General features: G+C 48.6%; 1 protein-coding gene across 1 annotated transcript in view; it reads right to left on the reverse strand.

Annotated features, from left to right (window-relative positions):
* Positions 1 to 23,911, reverse strand: part of LOC119450385 (cytochrome P450 2H2) — a 72,772-nt gene that overhangs the window by 39,546 nt on the left and 9,315 nt on the right. The window contains exons 2-3 of the mRNA XM_037713821.2: positions 14,636 to 14,862; positions 3,315 to 3,436 (exon numbers count right to left, since the gene is read on the reverse strand). Of these exons, the coding sequence (XP_037569749.1) occupies positions 3,315 to 3,436; positions 14,636 to 14,862 (349 nt within the window). The remainder of the gene's footprint in view (positions 1 to 3,314; positions 3,437 to 14,635; positions 14,863 to 23,911) is intronic.

Here is a 23,911-nt window from a genome sequence, read left to right on the forward strand (position 1 = left end):
GGAGGAGAAGAGGGACCGATCACTTACATATAATGAAGTCACGAAGCATTACTACATGAACAGAAGGGAATTCCCAGTGCCACACGCTAAGCTCAATAGAGCTCAAGCGGTGACTCTGAGATTGTTACAGGCAAGAACTTATCCTAGTCCAAACTTTATTAACAAGCTATATCCAGAAAGAGAGGTACCAATCAATTGCGAGAAGTGTAATGGCATCATTACTCTGGATCATTTGCTTTGGCAAAGTCCTGTGGCTTTCACAGACTGCGACAAGGAAAGAGACTGGTGGCGGCGAGTGCTTCACAATGGAGTGCTTTTAGATCAAGTACAGGCCGTCCAGAAGGCCCACGACACGGCGGTAAGGTTAAACCTTACTTATGGTGCGGGCAGAGGCTCTTATTTTATTAATTTATGCCTCACTATAACAAATGTCCCGACGTGGGAGCCACCTGCGTCATCCTAAGGGTTGATCTTCAGGACCTGAATAAAGTTTATCATACCATACCATACCTACAAACATGAAGCAACAAGTATTAAGTAAGGTAGGCGTGGTGTTGTACTGCTAAGCACGAGGTGGCGGGATCAAATCCCTGCCGCGGCGGCCTCATTTCGATGGGGACGAAATGCAAGAAAGCCCGCGTTCCGTGCATTGAGAGCACGTTACAGATCCCCAGGTGGTCGAAATTTCTGGAGCCCCCCAATACGCCGCGCCTCATAATGAAATCATGGATTTGGCATGGAAAACCCCAGATTTTAACCAGCAGTGTGGTCTTCACCATGTATCTACGCAAGCGTTCACATGATTAAAAAATATTTATTCAAGAGAAGTATGTTTCTCTTGGTCTCTCCTCGTTTTCAATACGCGCACAGGTCAAAACATTGAAACTTAGGTAAGAGTTCATTTTAACGCAGCCGAAACAACAGCACAAGAGCTCGAGGTAAAGTTCCATTTATTTGTCATCACTGAAGCTCATCTAAACATATCGAAAATTTCTGGAGTCTCCGTTCTCGTCTTGAGCTAGAGAATGGAAAAACTGTTCTTTTTTTCTGACAGCCAATCCGATCAAAGTTTGGTACTTATGTTTTGGCTGGATGTACCTCTGCATCGAACAAAGCGAATAATTTATGGCTCTCTCAAAAGGTATGGTCATATGTGTGCTGTTAGTAAATTGAACCGCTCCATAATTATTCATTCTGTTTGACAGAAACAAGGCTCGGAAAGGTGTGGCAACGTATGGTCTGTGCATAGCACTGGAAATAACGCCTCATTGCTCGCTCTACTATCTGTCATGAGTGAGTATACAGCGTCAAAGCACTGCGTAGGAGCGTCTGCTCCACACACCATCGAGTCGCCGACAAAGACGACGATGTTGGCGGGCGGTGGCACGAGCGACCAGACGAGGGAGAAAGAGAATCGACCAATCAGTGGTCGACACGAAACCACGGGAATGTTTGCCGAGCCATTTATAACTTTTTATGTGACACAAAAAGATTGCCTTATTAATATTTTCCCATTGTTACGTGATTGCTTTATTTATCCTTCAATAAATTATAGCTTTAGCAAATTCAAAAAGTAAAGTCATAAAACCACAATTATGTTATTATTATTATTATTGAAAATCTACGTATTTCCTTTGCTGTATTTAATTTATTATTAAATTCATATTACTATTCCTATTCAGGCAAGGCTGACTAACTTAGTAAACACTACTTAATTCTTTTATTATTGCTTTATTTCTCATTGTCAATTACTCATTAATTTTTATTCTTATACTTATGTATTTATAAATTAATTTATTTCAAATTTCTATCATAATACCACCCGATTCGTGGCCTATCCCCCTCAGTGGGTTGTGCCAAGTATTGAGGCATCATCATCATCTCGAAGTGGGATCGCTCGGAGACAGGGGTGAAAAGATCGCTGGTGTCGAGGTCGGTGTCGTCGGGGTCCAGACCCGAACCCGAGAGCCTCAACAGAACCAGCATGGCCTCGGTTGTCCCTGGAGAGATACGCCGAGCGTAAGGCCCAGTTATTCCTGCGGCAGCTGCTGCTGCCGGCGTTCGTGTTCCTGCTGGCGTTCCTGCTCCTCTTGCTGTTCCTGCCGGCGTTCGTGTTCCTGCTGGCGTTCCTGCTCCTCTTGCTGTTCCTGCTGGCGTGCCTGTTCCGGTTGGCGTTCCTGTTGCTGTTCCTGAGCCGCCGTGTGGAGAGCAGAGGTCACCTGTGGGTGACCAGAGGCCTGGAACGACGCTGGCGAGAGGCGCCAGGGCGAAGCCGCGAACCAGGGAACCGGTACGGGCGCCGCTCAGCTGTAGCGGTCGGACTTGGTCGGTCTTCGACTCCGACCACCTTGGACTCGGACGTCCGGGTTGGCTCTACCGTGCGTCCGCGTCCCTCGTATGCCACTGCCCGCCACGTCACTACTGCCGTCAACGCAAGTGCTAGTGCACGCCGTCAACGCAAGTGCCCGAGTAACTAAGACTCGATGATTTTTGTTTCTTTGTTTTGATTGAGACTCTTCTCGCGTGGACTAACGGGGTTAATTGTACTTTTGGTTTTCATATACTTTCTGTGTGCTGTTTAGTGTTCTTTTCTTTTCCTCCCTTATCTTGCTTTAAATATTAAGTTTGTTTTGAAAAAGAAAATGGCTTTGTCTTTCCTGAACGGAGGCTCTGCCTGAGTGTAACAATTCACACCAGAAGAACCTGACATCACACTATCACTGCCTGTCAAATGGGCATAAGGCATACCTTGTTTGTATTGGGAGATCATTTTAGCTGACTTCATCAGCATATTTAGTGTAAAAAAGGAAACAAAAGCTATCTACGTTGAAACAATTGTCTATATTATGCCACGGGCTTGGGGGTGGGTGAAGCGTGAAGAAGAAAACAGAAAATTGCGACTATTGGTTGCCAGGACAGTTCTATAAAAAAACATTGCCCAATTCAACAGATAAAAAGAAAGAACATACAAGTAACAAACAAAAAATAAATTGTATCTGTTTCGTACAGCAAAACAAATAAAAGATTTCCAGTGCAAATTTTTGTCAAACTTTACACCACCTTTCTCGAAGTCTCGCTGTATAACTACTACAGTCGCTGATTGTAGGGGCAAAATAAAATGCCTAATTCCGCGTTCTGTGTTCATCCACTTTCGCTATGTTAAACAATCTCTGCAGACTGCTATTAAGTACGCCATATCTTGCCCTCGAAACAAACACATAAATTAATATAAATGCGCGTTACAGTATGCGTCGCTGGGGTGATATCTTAGCGACATTGCTAACAGTATTTAGGCCGTTGTCCTTTTTTTTTACCTTTTTGGGCGGAGCTTAGACTCCAAGTGGTCGGGCGGTCCTGAAGTTCCGGTCTGGACAAAATTTCCTTGATCTGTTCGTTGTCATTCAGCATCACGACGTCCACAGAACCTTGTTTCAGTCTTCGCACCATATGCGCACCGCACAGGAACACATGACGAGAGAAAACGATATCGGTCGTATAATAAAAAGTGGCGCCTTCATAGTACGTCTTTGTCACCACTGAAAGTGTGCACGCATGGCCACGTTGCAGTGAGAGGTGCCCAAGAGTGGGGACACGCCTTAGATACCTGAAACTCATCGTATTTGGGAACATCTTACGTACCATTTTTTTTTTTTGCCTTTTAGGTCATCTTAGATACTTAGACAAAAAAAAAGTAATACCACTGTGTGTCCGAATCCCATAAAAAAGTAATTATTCTTTATGGCCTGCTTACATCCTGCTTTCATTTGATGAAACTACGCATCTGTTGGAATTCATAGCCGCTTGACGGCAAGGAACAGGCTCAGGAATGACTAGTGATGCATAGAAACGCGGAAAAAAGATATATTTTATTACTTCAGATCACCTAGCTGGTTGAGATGGCCTTCATTTAGACAGCCTTACTGACAAGGTTTATCAATACTTCTGAAACGATAGTTTGCGTCTTAAAGGGGTCTTGAATCAACCCTTGGGCTTAGTGAAAAAACAGAGTGCGCGGATAGCATATATATATACGCTGCTGCGAACATCTGAGCCACGTTTGGTAGTCGCGCGTGGCGCGTGAAGCTCGCTAATGGAGCGCGAATCTCACTTTCTCTCAAACGCTCTCTTTTAAACAGAAGCCTGCTGCTCACTCTTTTCTGGACGCTTTATTTTGTAATAAAGCGCATTCCCATACGCGGCTGCTATTGGTCAATAGCTGACGTCAACCAAGAAAGGTGTTTGGATCAGTGCGCTTCTTCCTACTGTTGCTGTGGGTATTTATTGACGAAGTTTAATAAACAGGCTGGAGTAGGCGAAAATCTGCTTTCGAAATTCGATAACAAGTCCGTACTTTCGGAAGAAGTTCAATGTCGTCCGTTCACGCTCGACCGCAGCCCCCCGCGTACGAGTGAAACTTTGGCCCCCGGCTTATCTGTGTCGTAGGGGTCGGGTCCCGCTAATTCCGACTACTTTTGAACGCCCAACTAGCCTCGATCCACGCGAAAAGTAAGGTCACATGACACGCACGTTTGGCAGCGCGCGCTCACTCCCTGTGGCCGCTCCTAGTTAGAAACTTTGGCAGACTTATTGACAGCACTTCAAAAATGCGCAAGTCTGATGTGTCGACTATGCGTCGGTCAAGCTGCTGAAGGACAAAGCCGGTCTGCACCGGGAAGCACGGTCAGACTGGTGCATGTGAGCTCGAGCACACACTCAAGCCCTGTCGTGCACAGAGCGAACGCTGCGCAGCCGCACTACAGTTGAATGTAGCTGCGGTCTAGTACGTAGCGTATATACCTCGGCCGCCGCGGGGTGCCGCGACTAGTCCACTGGCTAAGCGCACTGCGGCTCGCTGAGGCCAACCGCATTTGTCTTATGTTTAGCGAGTCGTAGGCACCACAATCGCAAGTAGAGGCGTCTGCGTTCACATCCAAATCAAATTCTAACTGCGCGCCACGGCGACCTTCAGTAGGAGGAGCGTTGTGGGCACGCCCGGCTCCGCCGAAGCCTTCGCAGTGCAAGGCATTGAAGAATGTGAGGCCCTGTTTGATTGCCAATAACTCCGCTTCTGCTGAACGCATTGAAGAACTTTTTGCGGTAAAGTATGTCTGAATCTCTCTCTCCAATGCTATTTACTGCTTGCTTAGAAGAAGTCTTCAAGCTCTTAGACGGGGAAGGCTTAGGAGTGAGGATCAACGGTGAATATCTCAGCAACCTTCGGTTTGCAGATGACATTGTCCTATTCAGCAACAATGGGGACGAATTACAACAAATGATTGAGTACCTTAACCGAGAAAGTGTAAGAGTGGGGTTAAAGATTAATGTGCAGAAGACAATGTTCAATAGCCTGGCAAGGGAATTAACAAGAATTCAGGATTGCCAGTCAGCCTCTAGAGTCTGTATATTAGTATGTTTATCTAGGTCAATTACTCACAGGGGACCCTGATCATGAGAAGGAAAATTACAGAAGGATAAAAATGTGTTGGAGTGCATACGACAGGCATTGCCAAATCCTGACTGGGAGTTTGCCACTGTCGTTGAAAATAAAAGTGTACAAGCATTGTATATCTACTGGTGCTAACATATGGGGCATAAACTTGGAGGTTAACAAAAACGCTCGAGAACAAGTTAAGGACTGCACAAAGAGCGATGGAACGAAACATGTTTGGCCTAACGTTAAGAGAATGGAAGAGAGCGGTGTGGATCAGAGAGAAAAAAACGGGTATAGCCGAAATTCGAGTTGACATTAAGAGAAAACAATGGAGCTCGGCAGGCCATGTAGTGCGTAGGATGGATAACCGGTGGACCATTAGAGTTACAGAATGGATACCAAAAGAAGGGAAGCGCAATCGACTACGGCAGAAAACTCGGTGGGGTGATGAAGCTAGGAAATTTGCAGGCGCAAGTTGGAATTAGCTAGTGCTAGACATGGCTAATTGGAGATCGCAGGGAGAGGCCTTCGTCCAGCGGTGAACATAAATATAGGCTGATGAATATGATGATATCTGAGATAAGATATTTTAACTTCAAGTGCATTTCTCCACTTCGATGAAAAGCTCTCAGGGCCCCTTTGAAAACAGATCCGATGTAGTAACGATAATAGCTCATTATATTGATACAGCCAGCATTATGTGCTGCTTCGGAGATTCGTGTTTACTGCTTTCCATTATATTCATTCGAAAACATCATGAATAGGCGCATTTGTTGCAGGCAGTAAATACAAGCATACCTCCGTGATTACGCTCTAGTTGTGAATGTAAAATTCGTCATTGTGTTCGATTATGTCTTCCTTATCTCACGGGACTCCACTGACAAAGAGCGTCGGATCAACTTACTGCAGTCTCTAAGGTGGAAGACTTTCTGCGATTCCCTTGACCCACATAAACCCCTGTAATATATATGGAGGACGGTGCGCGGTCTTCGAACATCGCCGCAACAACGCCACCCCTTCAAATGCCTGGCTCTCTACCAAGGTCGCCGAATGATCGACGTAGCGGAGGACTTCTGTTTGAAGATTGCCGGCGAACCGTCCTCGTTTACCGCGCATGATTCCTATGACGTTCCCATCTCGAGGGATTCTCGTATGGACAATTCTTTTTTCCATCGAGGAGTTCGGCATTGGCAGCGTGCAGACGTTCCTCGTCGCCTGGGCCTGACGGGGTGATGTACGCAGCTCTTGCCAACCTCGGTCAAACAGCCCGGCATGCTCTTCTGGACGTGTACAACAATTCGTGGCGTGAAGGAGTGGTTCCTGCTGCATGGAAGTCCAGCCCCCTTGTGCCTCGAGATCTGCTCAAACCAGGCAAAACACCTCTAGACGTGGCGTCTTATCGTCCCATTGCTCTGGGCAGTTGTCTAGGAAAGGTGATGGAGAGGATGGTGCTGACTCGTCTGGAGTGGTATCTAGAACAGTACGAGATATACCCTGACGCTATGGCAGGCTTCCTGCGTGGACGTTGTTCTATAGACAACGTCATAGATCTTGTCTCGTCTGTTCATCACAAAAAAAACCATAAAGAGACTGTGAGCGGCGATGTTCCTGGACGTTAAAGGCGCTTATGACAACATAACTCATCGAGCCATCCTGGACGCTTTGGGCGATGTCGGTCTAGGTGGCCTTGTTTTTCGATGGATACTCAGCTATTTGAAGGACATATCATTCTTTGTGCAAACAGAGGACGGTGTGACATCGCAGCACAACACCTACCTTGGCGTACCACAAGGTGGGGTCTTGAGCCCCACTCTATTTATTCTAGTGCTCATCAACCTGGTTCATTCCCTTCCGCAATCCGTTCATATGTCCATCTATCCGGACGATATATGCATTTGGTCATCAGGAGTAACGCGTCCCCAGGTGCGCGCCAGACTCCAAAAAGCGGCCACAGTAAGGTCATGTTATCTTCGAGCACGAGGTTTGGAGGTGCCATCAGAGAAGTGCTCTATGGTCGCTTTCATGCGCAAAGCAATGAGACCATACGTTGAGAAAATTAATAGACAGCATGTCATCTACGAGAAGACGCACCGTTTTCTAGGAGTAATAATCGATTGAGACCTCTCCTGGAGTCCTCATATCTCCTACCTAAAATAGAAGCTGACCATGGTAACCCATGTCCTCAGATTTCTCGCGGGAAAGTCATGGAGCGCATCTGTGAGGGTGATGCTCCAACTCTATAACGCACTCTTCCAGGGTCTCCTACGCTATAGCTTACATGTACTGAGTGGGACCGGTGAGACCAACCTCCGTACCCTCCAGTCTGTGCAAGCTCAAACTCTGCGAATATGACTTGACCTTCCCAGGTGTGCATCCACGGCAGCAACAATAAATAGCCACCGCATGACCACCCCATCGATACGTACATTCAAGTCGACGTTTTAAGGATGCACATCAGGCTCTTCACCCGACTTCCATCGCATCATCTCGCTTCCCTTCCTGCCGTTCGACCTCGTTCAGCATTTAGCAGGATGATCGCCGCCAACCACGGAACTTTACAGTCGAACTTCACGCCTGCAGCACGACCATCTCGACCACTGTGGTGCCTGTATCCAATCTAAGCCCTTCTTGTAATTCCCGGCATCAAAAAGAAAATGGAGATCTCGTCATTCGCCCTCAAACAAACCGTGCTTTCATTCATGCATGAAAAGCACAGAGAATGCAATCACGTTTACACGGACGGTTCTGTCTCCTCCAAAAGTTCAGCTGGAGCAGTGGTAATTCCCGTGAAATCTGTCACCATCCAATTCAAGACGTCTCACATAACATCATCGATGACTGCAGGAGTCGCAGCTATCCGTGCTGCTTTCGAAATTATTGGTCCCAAATCATCACAGTCATAGTCAATTTTTTGTGACTCGAAGGCAGCTCTCCAGTGCCTGCTGTCCCCTTTCAACCACGGACATAACGCACAATTAGTCGCAGACATCCGACTAATTCACCATCACGCAACCGACAAGGAACACAACATCATCTACCAGCGGATACCGGGTCACTGCGGAATTGCAGTGCACTGCTGAAGTTCTTAAGGGCTTGGGAATTGTCAGACCGGCTTTGAAAGTTGTAGCACGTAGGGTCGCGTTATTGCGCGAATTTTTCTTACTTCACTTCTTTTTATTGCGATAGCAATTATATGGACACTCGAAAGCGGATTTCTGCCGTCAGCGTCGTCGTCGCCGTCGCCATCGCCATGAGGTTCCGTATGACGTCAACGGCGATGAAATCTTCGCCGCACTCCGGACGCTGTATGTGCGAGTGAAAGGGCGCGAGGGACGCGCGCTTTCACGGGGAGCGAACACACGTCGGAGATGAAACGCGCGTTCTGCGCCGTGCTCCCTGAAGGGCTGCAGAATTAAGCGTCTCTTTTCTTGTTTACAGTCACCATATATATACAGCAAACGCGACTTCTTCCGTTGCGCGAAAGGCCGTGGATGGACGCGAGGGAGGGAGGGAGGGAGGGAGGGAGGGGAGGCGACGTTTAACTGCGGCACCAAGTGCATTTTATTGCGATAGCAATTATATGGACACTCAAAAGCAGATTTCTGCCGTCGGCGTCGCCGTGAGGTTCCGTATGACGTCAGTGGAGATGAAATCGTTGCCGCGCGCCGAACGCTGTATGTGCGAGTGAAAGGGAGCGAGGGGCGCGCGCTTTCACGGGGAGTGAACGCACGGCGGAGAACAAACGCGCGTTCTGCGCCGTGCTCGCTTAAGGGCTGCAGAATTAAGCGTCTCTTTCCTCCTTTACAATCACTATATATGTAGAGCAAACGCGCCTTCTTCCGACGCGCGAGAGGCCGTGGGGGAGGGGGCTGGAAGGGAAGGGAGGCAACGTTTAGCTGCGGCACCAAGTGCCTATTTATATCAGAGGCTCCGGCAACAGTCACCAACGCCGCACGCATTTTGAGCGAACGCGGGCAAAACGCCGACGGCGTCGACAATAGTTCTGCGTGTTGCCGGTGCTGCTGCATGTCCAAGTTTATACAGCTGATAAAGCTAATATCATTACTCCGTATAGCTCTCTACAAATTTGCTATCGCAATTGATGGTTCGCCTTTCAGGTGAAACTGCGACAACGTTTTTATATAAAAAAGTCGCAGTTTCACCTGAAAGGCGACTTTACCTAAGGCCTCGAAATCACCTCTGCAACATAATTGAGGTATACGTCGAAGGAATTCCAACAGTTGCACTGGTCGATACGGGCGCAGCAATCTCGGTGTTACGCGCAGGACTTTGCCGACGGATAGGAAAAGTAACGACGTCGCTTTCCGGACTGTATTTGAGTACTGCGAGCGCACAGCCTGTCGAACCTTTGGGAGCCTGCACTGCACGTGTTGTAATCGCGGAATCTCTTCACGTCATTGAGTTCGTTGTCCCGCCGTCCTGCTTCCATGATGTCATTCTAGGTTGGGATTTCCTTTCGTCTAACAATGCCATCATTGACTGCGCCCGCGCCGAGGTGGAGTTGTCTTTTCCTTCCGCTGCCGCCTTGGACCAAGATCCTGTGACGCCTACAAAAATGCTTGTGGCCTAAGTTACCGATATCCCTCCTCAGTCTGCCGCCGTCGTCTCTGTATATTGCGTATCTGCACGTGACGCAACCGTCTTATTCACGCCATGTGATTTGTTCGCCCGTCGCCGTTCCGTTCCGTTGCCCTTTGCCGTCATCGCCATCAATGCTGGCCGTGGTGTGATGTGTGTGTGCAATGAGTCTTTTCTGCCGGTTACTTTGCATCGCGGAGAGTGCCTCGGTTACGCTCAAATTGTGGATTCTTCAATGCTCTTCGATGCTCCCGACGCCGCACATTCTACATCCCTCGCCGCGCCCGACAATGCGACTCGACCGCCGTTGGAGTGCTTCCATCCGTCAATCTCCGGTGATTTGACAACCACACAACGCGCGCAACTTGTCAGCCTGCTACTCGAATTTACCGCCTCCTTCGACTGCCATCAACATTCTCTCGGCCGCACCACCACATGTAGTGTCGCACAGCATCGACACCGGTTCGCACGCCCCACTCCGGCAGCGTCCATACCGTGCCTCAGCTTCTGAACGCCGCGTCATCGACGAACAAGTGAGCGATATGCTTTGGCGTGGCGTGATTCAGCCATCCCATAGCCCGTGGGCATCCCCTATTGTCCTCGTAAAAAATGGTTCTATTCGCTTCTGCGTTGATTACACACGTCTTAACAAAATTACGCGCAAAGACGTATATCCCCTACCGCGCTTAGACGATGCTCTTGACTGTTTGCAAGGTGCCAAGTTCTTTTCTTCTTTGGACTTGCGGTCTGGATATTGGCAAGTCCCCATGGCAGAGGCTGACCGCTCCAAAACTGCCTTCGTTACACCGGACGGATTATACGAATTTAATGTCACGCCATTCGGCCTATGTAATGTGCCCGCTACGTTCGAGCGTATGATGGACAGTATCTTGCGCGGTCTCAAGTGGCACACGTGTTTGTGCTACCTAGATGATGTCGTTGTCTTCTCACCTGATTCCTCGACTAACCTCCAACGACTAAGGGAGGTATCAAGCTGTCTGACTAAGGCTTGCCTGCAACTTAACATCAAAAATGCTTCTTTGCTGCTCGTAAGCTTAGCATCTTGGGCCACGTCGTATCCAAAGAAGGCGTGCTTCCGGATCCTGCAAAACTCCGTGCAGTTGCCGAAATTCCCAAGCCCACTAATCTGAATACAATTCTTAGTTTCGTCGGCCTCTGCTCCTATTTTCGCCGCTTTGTGAAGAACTTCGCCATGATAATCGCCCCTTTGACTCAACTGCTGGCTGGAGACAACGCCCTATCCGTCTGGTCGAAAGCATGCGATGACGGATTCACGACCCTTCGCCATCTTCTCACCTCTCCTCCTATTCTGCGGCATTTTGACCCCGATGCCCCAACTGAAGTCCATACAGATGCTAGTGGAGTCGGCCTTGGGGCGGTTCTTGCCCAACGCAAAAGGGGTCTCGAGGAATACGTCGTTGCTTATGCTAGCCGCACGCTGACAAAGTCGTAGCTAAACTGCTCTGTTACAGAAAAGGAGTGTTTAGCCATACTCTGGGCCCTTACGAAATTTCGACCTTATTTATACGGCCGCCAATTTGATGTTGTAACGGACCACCATGCGCTGTGCTGGCTCTCCTCATTGAACGACCCCTCTGACTGCCTCGCACGCTGGGCACTCCGTTTGCAAGAGTACGACATCCGGGTTGTGTACCGCTCTGGACGCAAGCACACCGATGCCGATGCTCTCTTCCGCTCGCCAATATCACCTGACCCTGATCCTCACAGTCTTTGCCCACTCAACTTTATCCTCTCAGCACTTGCCATCGATGACATGCGCTCTGAGCACAGCAAAGACCCGTGGATTTCTTCGCTTTTGGAGTTTCTCTCTGATCCTACCACTGTTACGGCGTCTATAAGACTCTACGGCGGCAGTCGCATCATTTTGTTATTCGTGACCAACTCCTCTACCGTCGCAATTATCTCCCCGAGGGTCGGAAATGGCTCCTAGTGATACCACGTCATCTTCGGGCTGATTTATGCGCATCGTTTCACACTGATCCCCAATGTGCACACGGTGGCGTGTTAAAGACCTACACCCGCCTTAGGCTCCGGTATTACTGGCCTGGCATGTACAAGTTCGTTCGCAAGTACGTCCGCTGCTGCCTCGACTGCCAGCGCCGAAAGTCGGTCCCTACTTCCACTGCCGCACCCTTGCAGCCGCTTCCTTGCCCATCCCAGCCTTTTCATCGGGTCGAAATCGACCTTTGCGGTCCGCTTCCTTCTACTGGCGCTGGTAACCGCTGGATTATCGTTGCAGTGGATCACCTCACACGCTATGCAGAAACCGCTGCACTTCCATCTGCCACTGCCCAAGATGTTGCATCCTTCATACTGCGGCATCTTCTTCGTCACATAGCCCCTCAGGAACTTCTCAGTGATCGAGGCCACGTATTTCTATCTGAAGTCGTGACGTCGCTTCTGAAGGAGTGTCACATCATCCACAGGACCACTAGCGCATACCATCCACAGACGAACGGGCTGACGGAGCGTTTCAACCGTGCTCTTGGCGACATGCTCGCCATGTACGTCGCGTCCAACCATTCCAACTGGAACGCTGTGCTTCCGTTCGTCACGTTCGCCTATAATACTGCCACTCAAGCTACCACTGGTTTTTCTCCGTTTTTCTTACTGTACGGTCGTGAACCTTCCTGCACCATCGATACCATGCTACCCTACCAGCCTGATTCATCGGAATGTGTTCCTGTCTCTCAAGCTGCGCAGCATGCGGAAGAATGCAGTGTAACATTCGCGGTGCTCGTCGCACTCTACATTGGGGCCTGCAGATAAGATTGCCCCGCTTGCCGCGATATCTTTTCTTTTTATTTTTGCCACACCCTGATTGGCTACGTAGCGCACAAAAAGCGCGTCGCTGGAAGAATAAAGGTGATTGTCTTCCTGGCACTGCGTGGGTCGTCTGTTCCTTGGGCCGGTCGTCCTGCCGCCCTCGGCGTCGAGCCGCCGAATACGTAACAGCAGACAATTCGCCCGTTGTCTTACCACCGCAGATAAGACACAACAGAAGCTTCGTCGTGGTGGCTCTGATCCCCCAAGCTTCCCTTCCGATTCATTGATTTGGTTGTGGGTTCCACCTTTAGCTCCCGGCCTTTCTTCTAAGCTGCTCCCAAGATATCATGAACCTTACCGTGCAATTGCACAAACTTCCCCCGTGAATTATGTCGTCGAGCCTGTGTCACAGTCTTCTGATCAGCGCCGTCGCGGTCGTGAAACTGTTCACGTAGATCTGCTCAAGCCCTTCTACGATCCCTCTATGTTACCGTATGCTTAGATCGCCAGGGTGGCGTCTTTTTCTACGGGGGACAAATGTAACGAAGAAGTGCCGGTTAGCCAGGTGCATCTCCGGTGTATCAAATACGACGAAGTGCCGGTCAGTCAGGCGCATCATCAGCGCTTTTACGCACGGGGCTTGTCCTGACTGCTCGCAGGGTTCTGACTGCCGCACCGAGTTCGACCTCTCAATCCTGTCAATAAACACCTTGGCACTATCCTTACTACGTATAGCTCTCTACTAATTTGCTATCGCAATTGATGCTTCGCCTTTCGGGTGAAACAGCGACAATTTATTTATTTGTTTCTTCAATCACCTTTTAATCCCCTTTCCCTAGCACAAGGTAGTCAGCCGGTATTTACACTGGCTAACCTCCTTGTCTTTCTTTCCCTTTCTTTCTCTCTCTCTCTGGAAGTTTAGGACTAATTTGTTTTAATGCTTACACACCATATTTTTAAAGTAGACTAAAATTAAAACAAGGTGCAAATATTTCTACACTGCCCGTGCACGTGTCTGTGGAAAGGAGAGAAATTCAAGGTGCTTACAATGGTAGAACGGCGCTACTTCCTTAGTTTTGTGGCGTATCACTGAAAGGCGTCGTTAAGCGACATCTTGCGAGTAATAAGGCACTGCGAAGCGATAGCGACAAACAGCAGTGTGCGGCGCTTGCCCCCATGAAACTTGTTACGAGACAGCTCGAAGGAGGCGGTAATGCGCTCACGAATGCACACTTCCCAGGAACTTCGCATATAGATAGTATTCATGTTACGTCACGCAGCCATATCTCACCGCGCTAGTACCCTAAGATGGCGACTACGATGACGTCAGTGCAACGTATTTTCACGCAAAAACTGTTTTGCTTGTTTACAGTGATTGTTTTTGACTGGTTTATCATTGTTATCGCTCTGACGTTTGACGCAAGACGCTCGTTTTGTTGCTGTTTCACCGGTTTATTATTGTTATCGCTCTGACGTTCGACGCAAGACGCGCTTTTTGTTGCTGTCATGCTGTCATGTTCCTTGCTTACGCCCCTTCTCGACCTACTGGTACCCCAATATGGCGTCCACGATGACGTCACGTCCCTGCAACCTATGTATACCTTCAGCATGATGCGCGCTTAAGCGTATGAAGTGAGGGACCAAAATATTTTATATATGTCTATTCGTTTGCCTTAATTGGTAATGATTTAAATAATATTCTTTCCTTATGGCAACACTGCATTGTTGTGTCAAAGTAAAATTTTCCTTAAAAAATCGTGAATTACCACGCTCTAAAACATGTGACTCATACTTTACCCGACAATGGGGCCGTATTTTTTCGACCACTGAACAGACTGCTCGAAGGGAATGCGGGTGGACGAGAAGTTCAATTTTCCAAGCACAGGCCAACCGACAGGACCTGGCGGGGCCCTGCGAGAGCGGTCCTTGGCTAAATGGCGGCGCAGGAGTGTCGCCAAAAGTGCCGCTAGCACCGATGTTGTAGCAACGATGTACAGTGAACTCGTGCCGAAACGTAGCGCGTCCTGCAAAGAAAGAAAAAAAGGGGACATGTCCCATATCCTAATATCTGCGTGCAGGTGCGCGGGGTGAAGCTAGCAACCTGATTATATATATATATATATATATATATATATATATATATATATATATATATATATATATAGACAGAGAGATATATAGATATTTAGCTAGTTAGATATACATGGTGTCCTCAATATCACGCACCAAGATTTCAAAATATCGAACTACCACGTAGCTGGACGGAACCAAGGTACTGTTTGCCATCGATTGGAGATACGCAGAATATTCTTTGCATTACGCCTAAATAATTAATTAGCCTTACAATGTAATCAACTTCTCAAATCTTATACTGATATGAAAAGTGTCAATGAGAAAATTGTAGAACAACATAAAAAAACTCCCGATACCGCTTTCTGTTGCGTGCTCAATAAAAGTGTTTTTCCAAGCGCGCCCGCGAATAGACGTATAAGTGCCGCGTGACTGCACGCTCCAGGCACTTTGCGTGTATTCGCGGGCATCTTTCACGCTCGGAAAAAAAAACTTTATTTGCTCATTGGCGCTTTTTATCTAGTTATTTTTGAGGAATTGATTAAAAAATTAAGACTAATTAGCTAATTAGGCTGGATGCAAGAAATAATCTGAGTATCTCCAGGCGACAGCAAACATTTCCTTGATGCTGTCCAGCTACGTGGTATTCGCACATTTTTAAATCTTGAATCTTGATAGCTGTATATATATAAATATATATGTATATATATACATATAGATTTTATACCGTTATGTTTATTCAGGTTGTTTCACGTAATTTCAACCAAGTGTTTAAAAAGGGGGTTAACCACAGCTAGGTGAAACCAACGACATATGGTTTGCCGTCACGGGGCACTCCTGAAAATATTGTTTATATTCCGTTTATTTATTAAATTATTTATTACCTCAAATAAGTTATTCAAAATTTTAATATTCACTTCGGAGCCAAGTGCATTTCGTTAAGTTGTAGAGGGGATTCAGAAACGAGCGGTTTAATATTTTTTTGTGTGGCAACGTACATGCTGCGTGGTGATATTTTTCAGCGTTTAAAGAAAGCCTGTGAAATATGAAAAAAACAACAACGTGACTTCGCTCATGCGTTATCGTATTCCAGCAATCTCAACTGTGCTTCGAGCGAAAGAACTGGTTATTAAAGACGGTGACCCATCTTTTTGGCGTGCCGCCGTGGAAGATGCTTGCACACTGTGAGGCCGATGACTGGAGCCACCACCGGTCACTTCGCCACAGGGTTCTTTCGCTCGAAGCACGGTTGAGAGTACTGCAATACGATAGCGCATGCGCGCAGTCACGTGGCTTTATTTCATATTTCACGCGCTTTTTTAAAAATATATACGGGGAAAAATCTCCATGCAGCATGTATGTTGCCACAAAAAAAAAAAATGGATCGGTTGTTTCTAAATCCCGTCTACGACGTAACGATACGCACTTGGCCTTAAAGTGAATATTAAAAAATGCATATTTAATCTTAGTTAGTTACCTATTTCAGCGGTATACAATATTATTTGAGGAGTACCACATATGTCGCTGGTTGCATTCAGCTGCGGTGCACCACTTTTTAAAAACCTTGGTTCAAGTTACGTGAAACACCCTCTATACCGACACTGTTATTCTCTTCATGCAGTGTTTGGTTTTGGCCTACCAATTCCCGTCAACAAATCTCCATATCAAAATTGTGGAGTTGCTGGGTAACCTTCAAGCCCAGAACTCCGACGCCCGACGCTACACACTGCTCCAACGTTCTCTGACGGGGCCACAGAGTAAGATACGGCCCAATCTACAATGGTCATCGCATCTAGCGTGCTTCGCCAACGCGATCCGGTTTTCTTTAGTGGCACCGAAAACCATGAGGTCGCAGATTGGCTGTCATCCTTTTAAAGTCCGAACAAGCACGAGTTGGATAACTCTGCGAAACTGAACAATGCCCTGTTCTACCTTACGCACATCGTAAACGTTTTACTCCATAACTAAAAGTGACAGCCCTGTATTTGGCAGCCCTGCAATGTATGTACAAGCTTCGTGTCGAGCAGCGCCTACGTGCTCGTGCGGACCAGCAGGGAAAACATTCTACGAGCTATATAGAAGACATCATTGGTTTTTGCAAGCGCGTAAATCCTTCCGTGATTGAACGAGACAAGATCACGCACCTAACGAAAGGCACAGGCAACAATGACCTTAAACACTGCTGCTGGCTAAGGAGCCGTACACGGAGCAGAGCTCGTGAACTTGTGCCAGAGCTTCGACGGCTGTCGATGGCACTAGACGATTCTCTCGACGGTTTGGCCAACTGGTGGCTACCACAACGCTGTTGTCACAAATAAATCAACTTTGAAAGGAACTTGTGCGTGAAGAAGTTCCTCGCCAGCTATCCTGTTTGCGAACCACGCAAGTGCCTACGCCCTCTCTGGCTCCGACAATTCGGCAGGTAATTCAGGAGCACGTCTCCGCGGCTGGGCCATATGCTTATCAGTGGACTCCTGTCGCCGCCCCACTTACACAAGTGGATGCCGTTGCAAAGACAAATAGTGTACTAGATTTCGCCCCTCAGCAACCTATTTGACCGCTAGCGACGCTATGTCTAGCACACAGCAACAGTAGGAAAATTCATGGCGCAGTGTAGACAACCGTCCTATGTGCTACGCTTGCGGAATTCCGGGCCTTGTTGCGGCTTCTCTTGCCGGCCATTCGCGGCGACCGCCGAGTGCACCAAGATAGCCTGCTTACTTCTTTCGGCCCCCATAAAGCACGCGACAAGACCTGCGCCCTAAAGTTTACCCACGTCACCCCCAGCACACTCTCAATGTCCAGCCCTTCGCTTTTGGTAGATCACCCTCGCCCTGCCGCCCTTGTCTTTTATCCATGCGTCACCGACCCAGTGCTATTCAGGCGGAAAACTGACTGCCACAGTTGCCCAGGCACGAACTGCGTCATTGTCTACTTGTCTAAGCCCTGGCTTGTTCTCCACCAATGTTATTGAAGTGTTTCTTGAAGGTGTACGAACTCTTGCGCTCAAGGATACTGGTGCCACTATTTCTATTATAAGTCAAACGATGTCGCTAAATTGGTAAGGTAACGACGCCACGTTTAGAGCTTTCTCTCTATACTGCGAGTGATCAGAACATTCAACCTGTTGTTGCGTGCACAGCCAGGTTGCTCATCCAAGACGTGCTATGCAGCATTGAGTTTCTTGCGCTGGCTTTATGGTCGCATGATCTGATCGTTGGGTGGGATTTTTTGTCCAGTCATCAAGCTTGTTATTTACTGCTCTCATGCTCAAGTAGAGCTCACTATATTTCGCGGCATGCCTTGAGCCGGTGTGGCCATTCCTAGTGATGGCAAGCTTGTCGTCGCCGCCAATACAGACTTTCCATCCTACCGCACCATCACTGTTCCGTTTACTGTACTGCTCTTTCCTACGGGAACGCTCTGCTCACGCCATCTGATGTATTTAGTCGCGCCAACATATATCGCTGCCATTGCCTGTTCTGGCGCTTCAACAGCATGTGAATGGAATACTTATTTGCAGCCTAACCTTATGCCCTCTCAATTTGTACCTTAGTGAAGCGCTTGGCCACATGCAGCCTGTTGACAGTGATGTTCCCGAGCCTATTGATCGGCGCGAGACCTACACAATACCTCAGCTGAACGCACTGAATTCTGAGCCTGCATTCAACCTCGTACCGTCTGATTTTTTTATCATTCCATCGACCGCGATGTCGCTTCGGCTCAACTGGCGCAGCTTCTTGATGCAGGAACTCAAACCCCTTTGCTGCAGCCCCTACCATCTGTCACTTGTAATTACGGATAAAGTTGACGACGTGCCTCAGCGCGGAATGATAAAATCTTCCTGTATTCCTTTGCCCTCCCATGCATTGTGCAAACAATCACCGCATATCCACGACGTGAATGATGATGAGTGGGCGAAGCACCGGGGGATCATTCGGGTAAACCAGAGCTACGGACCAGAGATAAGGCGAGCGCGCGTCGGGAACGAATGCTTTTGTGCACCGCAGCGCCCCTAGCTACGGACGAGAGAGAGAGAGAGAGAGCGCGTCGAGAACGAGAGAGAAAGAGAGCGCGCGTCGGGAATGAACGCCCTTGTGCACCGCAGCGCCCTTAGCTACGGATGAGAGAGAGAGAGCGCGCGTCGGGAACGAACGCCCTTGTGCACCACAGCGCTCCTAGCTACGGACGAGAGAGAGAGAGCGCGCGTCGGGAAATCAGAGAGAAAGAGAACGAGAACACAGCTGCGCCTCTAGCGGGAGCGGCGAGTACTAGTGTGGCTACAACGGCGCGACGGCGGACCTAAAATAAAGAGAGCTCGGTTACATTCTGCACGGACTACCGTTGCCCGAAGAGCAATGCTCGGAAATATTTTTACGGATGAGATTGGTTTATTTGCAAGATGATCGAAAGGGCGTAGAGACGAGATCGCAGGCAGTCAGGCATCTTCTAACGCACGCGCAGTTCTTCAATCTCCTCTTCTTCGGCTCCACCGCGCAGCGTAACATTTTCTTCCGGCGCAGACGAAGCTCGCCGAGCGAGTTAAGGAGCCACATGGTTGGTACCGCTTCATTCGGGAACCCTATGATGGTAGGGCTTCAGGCGGGCCACATGAACCACTTGTGTCTTCCACGACCGGCGATTACTGGAGGTCAGTTTTGCTATGACGTAGCTGACGTCACTTAATCGGTTTAGTATCACGAATGGACCGCTATACGTTGAAATAAACTTGCGGTACGAACCATTCTTCCGTATAGAGGTGTCCACAGTAAAACGTGATTGCCTGGAGCGAAAATGACAGGTCGTCGCCGAGTGCCCTTGGTTGAAACTTGCGAAGTGTCCGTAGGCGAGCAAGCCGACGCACTTCTTCAGCACGACACAAGTGTTGGATGTGTCTTCGTTCAGGGTGAATGGCAAAATTGTGTCCTAGAAACTTTGGGGACTGCAAGCATACAAGAGATAGAAAGGCGCATACCCCGTTACTTCGTGCTTGGCTGTATTGTATGCGAACGTGATGAAGGGCAGCACGGAATCCCAATTTTTGTGATCAGCCGAGACGTACAGTGACAACATGTTGGTATGAGTACGATTCTTGCGTTCAGTGAGGCCATTTGTTTGCGGGTGGCATGGCGTTGAATGGCGATAAGTAGAACCGCAAAGGCGCAGCCGATCTTCAACAACGTCGAAGGTGAATTGCCGTCCACGGTAACTTATCACAACACGTGGAGTGGCGTGGCGCAGGATGACAGAATGAAGGAGAAAGCACGACAAATCGGCGGAAGTAGGAGAGGTAAGCGCCGCAGTCTCAGTATAGCGCGTCAAGTAGTCGACGAACACAATAATCCAGCGGCGGCCGGTAGAGCTCTTGGGAAAGGGGCCCAGCAAGTCTATGCCAACTTTTTCAAATGGTAAAGCACGAAGTTTCACTGGTTTCAAAAAGCCTGCAGGAGACGTCGCCGGCTTCGTATGACATTGGCAACCTGGACAGCTGACAACGTATTGTCTTGTGCTCTTCCATAACTTCGGCGAATAAATTTGCTGGAGTAATCAATGAAGCGTGCGGGCAAAGCCCAAGGGACTCGGTGTGATATCGTCATGCATAGAGCAAAGAATCGCAGTACGCAGGCGTTCGGGAACGACTAGAAGCAACGAAGCGCTGTCAGCAGAGTAATTCTTTTTGTAAAGCAGGCCGTCACACAGCGTGAATGGCGTGGTCTGATCTGGCGTGCGGGCAGCCTCCAATAGGGGTATTAGTGTACGATCGCGACATTGTTCACAGTTTAAAGGTACTGACGTCAGGAAACTCAGTAATGCTGGCAAGACAGTCGTCGAAGTCGTCGTCACTAGCATTGGAGTGCGGCGACAGAAGACGAGACAAGCAGTCGGCATCGCTATGACACCGACCGCACTTGTAGGCGACAAAAAAGTTAGAACTTGATGAGGGCTAGTTGGTTCATAAACATTCAGTTGGCAGTCAGCGCTTGTCCTGTGGTCTTCGTTCCTTTCTCGTCTTTGTTTATTACTCGCTGTTACTTCATACCTTTGCTCAACAGAAAAGTTGTATTCCTGAAGGCGTAACGCCCAGCATGCCAGCTGCCCAGAAGAATCCTGCAGTCTAACAAGCCAGCAAAGGGAATGATGATCCGTCACTATCTGGAAATGGCGACCGTGCAGATATGGCCGCACTTCTGGATGGTGAAGACTACTGCCAGGCATTCCAATTCAGTGACAGAGTAATTTCACTCCGCTTTCGTCAGTGTCCAACTTGAGTACGCAACGGCGTGCTGGCGCCGATGATGAAGTTGAACGAGGACGGCAGCGACGTCCACACCGCTAGCATCAGTGTGTAGCTCAGTCATGGCCTCGGGATCAAAATGGCGCAAGACCGGCCCAGAGGTTAGTAAGTACTCCAGCTGACGGAATGCGTCCTCGCACTCTCTAGTCCATACGTACGAAATGTCTTTATGAAGGAGGCACGTGAATGGATGAGCAAGTTGGGCGAAATTCTGAATAAACCGGCGGAAATACGAACACAGGCCCTGAAAACTTCGGAGGTTCTTCGCTGTCTTCGGTTGGCGGAAATCGCGCACTGCAGCAATCTTTTCAGGGTAAGGTCGCATACCATCTTTGTCGACGAGAAAACCGAGAACGAGAGTTTGGCGCTCACCGAAGTGACACTTCTTTGAGTTTAAAAGCAGTCCTGCATTTTGTATGCGGTCCAGTACGACGCCAAGTCGCTGATTGTGCTCCTCGAGTGTTTCTCCAAAAATGATTACATCATCGAGATATAATATGCAGATCTCCCATTTTAAGCCGCGTATCACTGTGTCCATAAACCTTTCAAAAGTTTCTGGCGCGTTGCATAAACCGAAAGGCATGACATTAAACTCGAAGAGTGCGTCTGGGGTCACAAAGGTAGTTTTTTTTTTCCTTATCAGTCGGGTACATCGGTATTTGCCAGTATCCCGATCGTAAGTCAACGGAGGAGAAGTAGGAGGCTGCATGAAGGCAATCGATAGCATCGTTGATGCGTGGCAGAGGGCATACGTCCTTCTTTGTGGCGGCTTTAAGTCTTCGATAATCAAAGCAGAACCTCCAAGAATTGTCCTTTTTCTTAACTGGTATCAGTTGAGCTGCCCAGGGACTGCAAGACTCCTGGACAACACCTTTACGTAGCATTTCTTGAACTTCATCGTCGATTACTTTTCGTTCTGCAGGAGAGGCGCGGTACGGCTTCCGACGAATAGGCGTCGCGTGGCCCATGTTTATGCGGTGTTGCGCTCGTGAGTCAGGAAGCGAAATTGGACGCTCGTTCTGCGCGAAATCGAATACTGGCGCATCGCGTGCGAGCACCTTTTGCAATTCTGTCTGCTCAGAAGAGGATAGTGACTTGTTTGTCATCCGGGATAACTTGAAGGTGTAGACGCGAGTTGCTGCGCTCGCGTCGGTAGAAGCGTCAACAGCATCAACAGAGACAGTCGCCTCGGTGTCCAGCTTGAGAACAGTCGGCCATAAAACTTGCTACCATACGTGAGCACGACCATCTACGCATTTTATAATGGATTGAGGAACCAGGATATTTTTCTTCAAAATGGTAGTGGAGTATGACTCAATTAAACCATGACAGCGATGCGGAGGGCCATGCGTGGAAATCACTGGAACAAATGCCGCAGCTTGAGCCGGTAAAAGGTTATTATGGGACACATAAAAAACTCCCTGCGTGTCCACGTCAGTTACTTCTGGTATTGATGATATCGCGCAACTTTGAAGAGAAGTTTCGCCAGCCCCACAATCTAACAATGCCCCACATTCACCAAGAAAGTCAATCCCAAAGATGATTTTATGAGTCGTGTATTCCAAAACAATAAATTCAGTTGGAAAATCTTGTCCACCAACACTCACAAAAGCAGAGCAAACACCAACGGGCTGCAGGGTTTCACCCTCAACTCCTCGAAAAGTAGTATTTCGGTCCCACGCGAACATAACCTTCTGTCCAAGATGATTTTTAAACAAAACACTCATCCCTGAAACTGTAGCACCGGTATTCACTAAGGCATCAGTACTTAAACCATCAACACAGACACACACTTTGCTTTTGAGAATGGCGACAGGTGAAGGACTACGTGACCATCCCGCGACCTCCCCTCCATCGGTCGCACCAGCTAGTTTCCCAGCTGGAGTGGGGGTGAAAGTGAGCGACGGCGAGGCGATGGCGAGCGGCGAAAGCCGGTCGGGGGTGAAGTAAGACTGCGGTCGGAAGCTGGAGACTCACGCCGGGATACATGTTCACGCGGATGTCGGTGAAGAGGCGCAGCGGTCTGCCACGGTGGTGGTGGTGAAAAATTTTATTGAACAAAGAGAGAGGGTGAAGCCCGTGAGCTCCATGAAACTAGGTGTCATCCTTAGTCCGGGACGTCATTGGTCGAAGCCGCCACTCGAGCCCGTTGGACCAGAGCTCGTTGTTTCTCTAGTCCGGAGCTGTTGAGCACGGTCGCCTCCCAGTCCTCTCGAGTTGGGTGGGGAATAGGGGATAGATTGGGATTCTGTTAGCAGGCCCAGACCATGTGATACAGATCTCCCAAATTACCACAGTGTTGGCATTGCCCATTGATTTTGGGATCGAAATGCTTTACTATAGCTGGGCAGAGCAACGTATTAGTTTGGATGCGCCGTAGGACGCGTTCTTCAGTTTTGGATAGGCCTTTTGCCGGAGGGGGGTACACCCGGCGCTGCTCGCAGAAGTAATGTCGAATTGCACTGAACCGTAGTAGGGGAGTAGGACATTCAGCCTGTTTAGGGCAACAGGGAGGTTCCCGGGGAATAAGTGCGCGGGCTGCTGCGTCTGCAGCTTCATTACCTCGAAGGCCCTGATGGCCTGGAGTCCAGATTATTCGTTTTGGTGCGGGATCCCGATCCCTGATGCAGAGTCTCAGAATTTTGTTGGCTAGTGGAGAGATTTCCCCTGCCAAGTAGTTTTCACAAGCCCTTCGAGAGTCTGTGAAT

The sequence above is a fragment of the Dermacentor silvarum genome, chromosome 4 (assembly GCF_013339745.2).
Source record: "Dermacentor silvarum isolate Dsil-2018 chromosome 4, BIME_Dsil_1.4, whole genome shotgun sequence".
Lineage (NCBI taxonomy): Eukaryota > Metazoa > Arthropoda > Arachnida > Ixodida > Ixodidae > Dermacentor > Dermacentor silvarum.